Below are 6,027 nucleotides of genomic sequence, written 5' to 3'. Positions count from 1 at the left end.
CTTTATGAGTCCCTGTCCCCATCTCCCAGCTGCCCCCTTATTTCCTCCTTTTCCCTCTGTCTCCATTTACATGAGGTGTAAGAATAATAGCTAAAGCTCTATTTCATGCACTGTTACATCCTCAACAGCCCACTTTACAGTTGCGGAAACAGGAACAAAGAAGCAAAGTAGCTTACTGAGGTCCCTCAGCTGGTGAGTGTCAGCGCTAAGGGTGTGAATCCAGGTTTCTGGCACCTGAGTTGATGCTCTGAGCTAAACATTTGGGGAAGGAGGAAGACTAGCATCACTTGCTGTGGTTTCCACTCCTCTGGCCATGCCTTCAATCTCTTCTCCGAACCCCTTTCTGCATCTCTCACCTCCCTGTGCCCCACCCACCTCCTTGGCTTGTCCTTATCTTCACTTCTCCCTCCAAATCCTGATTTAAGGAGAGACCTACAGGCAATCCTAGCCAGCAGCAAGAGTTTGCACTCTGGGCTTGGCTGGAGCCAGGGATCCTGCAAGACCCCACATGTGGCATCTCCCTGCAGGGCAACTACAGCTTTTGCAGCTGAGGCATCTGCAGGCCCCAAGTTTCTGTGAGCACCGCTGGAATGGTAAGAAGGCAGAAGTGGCCAGGGGAGGAGGGCATAATTGGCCCTAGCACCAGAGAAGGACAAGGGCACACCTTGGTTGAGGGGAGGATGGAAGGGTAGAGAGGATAGGGAGATAGGCGTTGACCACTACACCATTAGTGTAGAACCCTTAGGGAAAATTTCCTGGGAATCCTCACAGGAGGCAGAAGTGAGGCATAGAATCCTTCGGGCCACACTGACCTGGAGGTGGAACTGGGATGAAAGGTCAAGACAATTTGTGGATGATCCAGAGGTTTATTCTCAGATCCTCTTCGTTCCCACCTCCACACGGCGACTTGAGCTTTGTCATACCCAGCCTTCACCTGGGCCCTAGCCTCCCCCATCCCCCACACCCAGAGTTGGAGATCCAAAATCAGACTCTCCCTGAGGGTGTTGCAGCATGGCAGAGAGGCCAGCCTCTCTCTCCCTAGGATGCGTGGATCATGCACCTGGCAGACCCCCAGAAGGAGGAGGGAGGTTTAGCTTGCACCCTTCACCCAGGTGTCCCTTTGACCAGGTTGGCCAGCATAGTAGAAGGGCCTCTCTCTCGAGGGGTGCTCTCTTCCCACTGCCTGCCCACCTCCTTTAGGGCCAACTGTTGCACCCAGCCCTGGCCCTGGGGCCACAGCCTTGCTCGCAGATCCCTGAAGGTGTCTGCCAGGGCCCGCCGGGGCTCCCGCCTTAGGAGACAGTACAGCACTGGGTTGAGGCAGCTGTTGCTGTGTGCCAGGCAGGTGGTGACAGGGAAGACGTAGGTGTGGATGGTGTAGAAAGTGCTGTCCCAGGGCACTAGGTCAAACTTCACCAGGACACCCCAGAGAGTGACCACATGGTTGGGGAACCAGCAGAGGAAGAAGGAGGCCAGAAGGATGCGGACAGAGCGGGCCACGACCCTGCAGTCCTGCCGCTGCCGCCGCCGCCGCCGCAGGAAGGCCAGCAGCAGCAGGTAGCTCGTGGTGATGATGCCCAGTGGCACCAGGAAGGCCAGCACCACCCTCTGCAGCTGGTAGGCACCCAGCCAGTGCCTGCTGGGGAAGCGCAGCAGGCACAGACGCACACCGCACACCTCGCCCTCCACCCCAAAGACAGCCGTGGGCACCGTCACCAGGGCAGCCGCCACCCACATGGCCAGGGTGGCCACGCGGGCCCAGAAGAGCGAGAGGTGGGTTCCTGGTCCCGCAGCCATAGCCACCAACCAGTATCGGGCAACACTCAGCGCCGTGATGAGGAAGATGCTGGCGTAGATGTTGAGGACAGTGGCTGTCAGGACCATCTTGCAGAGGACACCTCCGAAGGGCCAATGGAAGTCCAGTGCCGACTCAGCTGCCCAGAAGGGGAGAGTGAGTGCCAGCCCCAGGTCTGCCAGAGCCAGGTTGAAGACAAAAGTGTCAGAAGGTGGGCAAGGGGCTCGCCGAGCACAGTTACCCAGCACCCACAGTACGGCCAAATTTCCCAGCAAGCCGACAGCCCCTACAAGCCCATAGGCCAGGGCGACCACGACCCTCAGGGCTAGGAATCCAACAGGCATCGTAGCATCAGCAGCACTCAGCACACTGCCTCCAGAGGTGTTGACCCAGAAAGCAGGCAGGGGGGCAGAGGTATTGGGGGTGGGCATCGCAGGGTATCAAAGGTCGGTGGTGATGAGCAGAGGGGCCAGCAAGTGCCTACCAGACTGGTGGGGGCCACCCAAGGCTCAGCAGGACGCTCTAGATCTGAGCATCTGGGGCCTCCAGCTGTCAGGAACCCCAGCCCACGCCCACACCTCAGGGGGCGGGCTGCGGAGGGACAGCCTGCCTCTTCCCTGTTGGTCTTGGTGGGTGGGGCAGGGCGACGGCGGGCCAGAATATGGAGATAAATGCATGTGCGCACATGTGTGCGTGAGCACGTGGGCGTGTATTGAGTTCTATGCAGGTGGGGAGGAGGAATTAATCCCACTATGGAGGGCAGCCCCAAGCCTCCACCCCATGGAGAAGACCAGATATACCCCATCTCAGGGAACCCCGTCTGTTCCTAATAGTGTTCTGGGGCCCCCTTCTCTGCAGAAAGTGCTCCCTTAGGGCTTGGGGAAAAGACCTTGGAGGGGGCATAGAGGCAGGGAACCAGAATGTGTGTCTGCAAGCCAGAAGGAGCAGAGGATCTGGAGTCCCAGATCTGCTACTCACTAGCTGTGTGACTTTGAGTCAATTACTGTACTCCTCTGAGCCTGTTTCCTTGCTTAAATTTTTCAGATGAAACTATCTGCTTCACAGGGTTGGCATGATGAAATGAGATAACACATGAAAAAGCACTTTGTACACCGTTATTTGCATGAATGAGTATTATTTCAAAGGAAAAGTTGGCAGTGTTTGTGGCAGAAGAGAGCAGGGTACTGAGCGGTGCCAAGGAAAACACAGGTTGGAATTCATTGCAGCAGAAAGTGACCTTGAGGCCAAGGACAGGGAGGGAAAGGGGAGAGGAAGTCACAGCTTCCTGTTCCCTCTGCACCGGAACGTCCTTTGAGGACCTGAGCGGACCTGGGGCATGCCCTCCATTCTCTTCCTGCTCCTGAGTATGAAGAAGTCCTGCCAACCTCTGTCACTCCCGCTGCCATGTCACACTTTCCCTGCTCTAGTCAGAGGTCAGCGGTACCCCACTCTCTCTTTCAGTTCCCAAACCCCATTTCAGACATGGATACCGTCACCACACCTCATCCTGTCTCCCCGTGATCTTAGTCCTCAATGGAAAAAATGCCTCATTGGGTCCTCCCTTTTGTGCCCATATCCCTACCCTTTGCAGAATGGGTAGATGACAGAATGAGGCTTTTTCAAGGATTCCAAAATATTCAACACCTTCCTGTCCTCTGCCAGCTAATTAAGGTGTTTAATGTTCAGTTCCCTTGAGTGCTGGGGAAGGTGAGGGGCCCTGCAGGATAATCAACAGTGAGTATGATGACCCTGTAGGAGAGACTCAGAGGTGAAAGAGATCCAGCTGCCAGGATATTTGGGTCTTTAACCATGGGCAGGATGAGTGTGAAGAGGGTGGCAGAGGGGAGTGTCCAGCCCAAGTTCGGGTGAGCCCCATGAGTGAGCCTCCTGGCCTGAGGGACTGCTCCTGTGTGACTTTGTGCCAGTCACTCCATCTCTCAGGGCCGTGTTTACTCTTCCATCCACCCAGCACCACCTCCCCAGTCTGGCAGCGAAGGTGTTTTTTAACGCATAGGGCTCATTTTCTCTTGGTTTGGAAAACAGAGGCTGGATCAGCACTTCAGAGTTCTGCTATCCATTTGAAATATCTGGTCCTCTGATCATTTCTTTTCTTTCTCTTTTTTAAACTTTTATTCATTTCTAATCTAGATCCTCCTTGGTCAGAGACTATCAACACCCCCCTTGTGGTTATATAGAGAGGTGATGCCACCAACTGGCCAAGCTTAAGAATGTCACTTTGGGCCCTTTCATTTTTCTAGTATTCTGTTCGTTCCTTGATTCGTTCATTCATTCACTGATCACAGCATTCGCCAAACCTTTACACTGTGCTTGCTACTGAGGAGACAAAAATAAAATATGGTCCCTCTGTTCATTAAATACAATAAACTTTTTGAAATGGGTGGGATCTTTAAGATCATCTAGTTGAACTTCCCGTTTTTATAGGGAATGAAAGTGATCTGCCCAAGGTCACCAGAGAAGTAGTGCCAGAGTCAGGGTTTGAGATAAAAGTCTCCTATTACTAGAATCTTACTCTTTCATTTAAAAAAAATGTACTGGGGATTGAACCCAGGACCTCGTGCACGCTAAGCATGTGCTCTACCCCTGATCTATAACCCCACCCCTTGGCCCTTTCCACTACATCACACAACCCTTTGGGCATTTCTTTCCACTTATAGTCTCTTCCCCCATCCCTGAGTGCCAGAATGCCAGTCCCTGCCCTTGAGAAGTGCCTAGGCTACCAAAGGAGACAGCAGCAGGATGTGGACGGAGGGATAGTGACCACTCCACTCGTAGTGGTCTTCACTCAAAACTGCTGGGATGTGAGGAGGAACTGGACTCAACAAAAATGATTTTATCATCCTGAAAGCCATCTATTACCAGCCCCATTTTCTATCTCAGTTAGAGTCCAAGGAACTGTAGTGGTAGGTTACAGTGTCTGCCTGACATGAAAAGAACTTCTAATGACCGAGCCTTCCCCTCAGTCACCTGAATGCCCTCCCCTCCTTCAGTCCACAGATCTTTTTGGCCCCACATCCCTGTCCAGCACTCCAAAGCCTAGGCAAAGAGGAGGTGGAGGAGGAGGTGGGAGGGACTGAGTCATCCCTCCACAGCACAAAGAGAACGGGTCTTTGCATTTGTACTTGTGGTGGAAGACACAGGGACTAGTTGCTTGGAGGACTACAAAGGGCAGGAGTAGGAGACCTGTCCCTGATTCAGATCCCTAACCTTTAATCTCACATCGTCCCAATCAGTCATCGTTTCCTTCACATGTCTGCCCAGGTCTACTGGAGAAAATCTCCAGTCTTGGTAAGGGGCATGGGCAGCTCCAATGCTGAAGGGCAACTTCTGAATCAATCTCTGTCTCTCTCTCAGCTTCATATATTGGAATAGTGTTATATTTACAGGAAAATTGCAAAGGCAGTGAGAGTGATCCATCTCTTATTTTCCACATCAACTGTCAGAGCATCAGAAATCAAAACCAAAATCTTAGGGATAAACGTGACAAGAGATGTACAATGGTGGTACACTGAAAACTACAAATCACTGCTGAGAGAAACTAAAACAGACCGAAATAAATGGAGAGGTATACTGTGTTCATGTGTTGAAAGACTCAATAATAAGATGTCAGTTCTCCTCATAATGGTTCTGTAGATTCAATGCAATCTTGTCAAAATTCTAGCAGCCTCTTTTTAAAGAGAAATTGACAAGCTGATTCTAAAATTCATATGAAAGTGCAAATAGCCAAATGATTTTGTAAAATAGCCAAAACAATTTAGTAAAAAGATGATAAAGTTGGAGTACTCATATACCCAATTCCAAGACTTACTACAGTAGTCAAGACAATGTGATATTAGCAAAGGATACTTATAAATCAGTGGAGTCCTGAAATAGACCCACATGTTTACAGTCAACTGACAAAGGTGCAAAGACAATTCACTGAAGAACACATAGTCTTTTCAACAGTGTTTCTGTAACAACTGAATACCACACAAAAAAAATACTGCATTCCCATTAGAATGTCTAAAATGAATAAAACTGACCATACCAAGTGTTGTGGAAGAAGTGGTGTATCAAAACTTTCATACATTACTGATGGGAATGTAAAATGATATAACCATTTTTTAAAACAATTTGGCTTTCTCTTAAAAAGTTAAAAATACACCTCTTACGTCCTGGTCATTCTACTCCTAGGCATTTACTCAAGAGAAATGAAAGCATATGTTCAAATAAAG

At 50.6% G+C, this 6,027-nt stretch overlaps 1 protein-coding gene across 1 annotated transcript; it reads right to left on the bottom strand.

Moving 5' to 3' along the window:
• Positions 1 to 962: 962 nt before the first annotated feature.
• On the bottom strand, positions 963 to 3,917 carry RXFP4 (relaxin family peptide/INSL5 receptor 4). The gene has a single exon (XM_010953916.3). It carries the CDS (start codon positions 2,224 to 2,226, stop codon positions 1,105 to 1,107), a length of 1,122 nt encoding a protein of 373 aa, XP_010952218.1. The 5' UTR covers positions 2,227 to 3,917; the 3' UTR covers positions 963 to 1,104.
• Positions 3,918 to 6,027: the final 2,110 nt, after the last annotated feature.

The sequence above is a fragment of the Camelus bactrianus genome, chromosome 21, assembly GCF_048773025.1.
Source record: "Camelus bactrianus isolate YW-2024 breed Bactrian camel chromosome 21, ASM4877302v1, whole genome shotgun sequence".
NCBI classification, from domain to species: domain Eukaryota; kingdom Metazoa; phylum Chordata; class Mammalia; order Artiodactyla; family Camelidae; genus Camelus; species Camelus bactrianus.
Note: the sequence above shows the minus strand (reverse complement) of the source record. Positions and strands in the feature narration are given on the sequence as shown.

Coding starts and splice junctions, on each gene's coding strand:
- RXFP4 (XM_010953916.3), bottom strand. CDS start 2,226: ATGCCCACCCCCAATACCTCTGCCCCCCTGCCTGCTTTCTGGGTCAAC.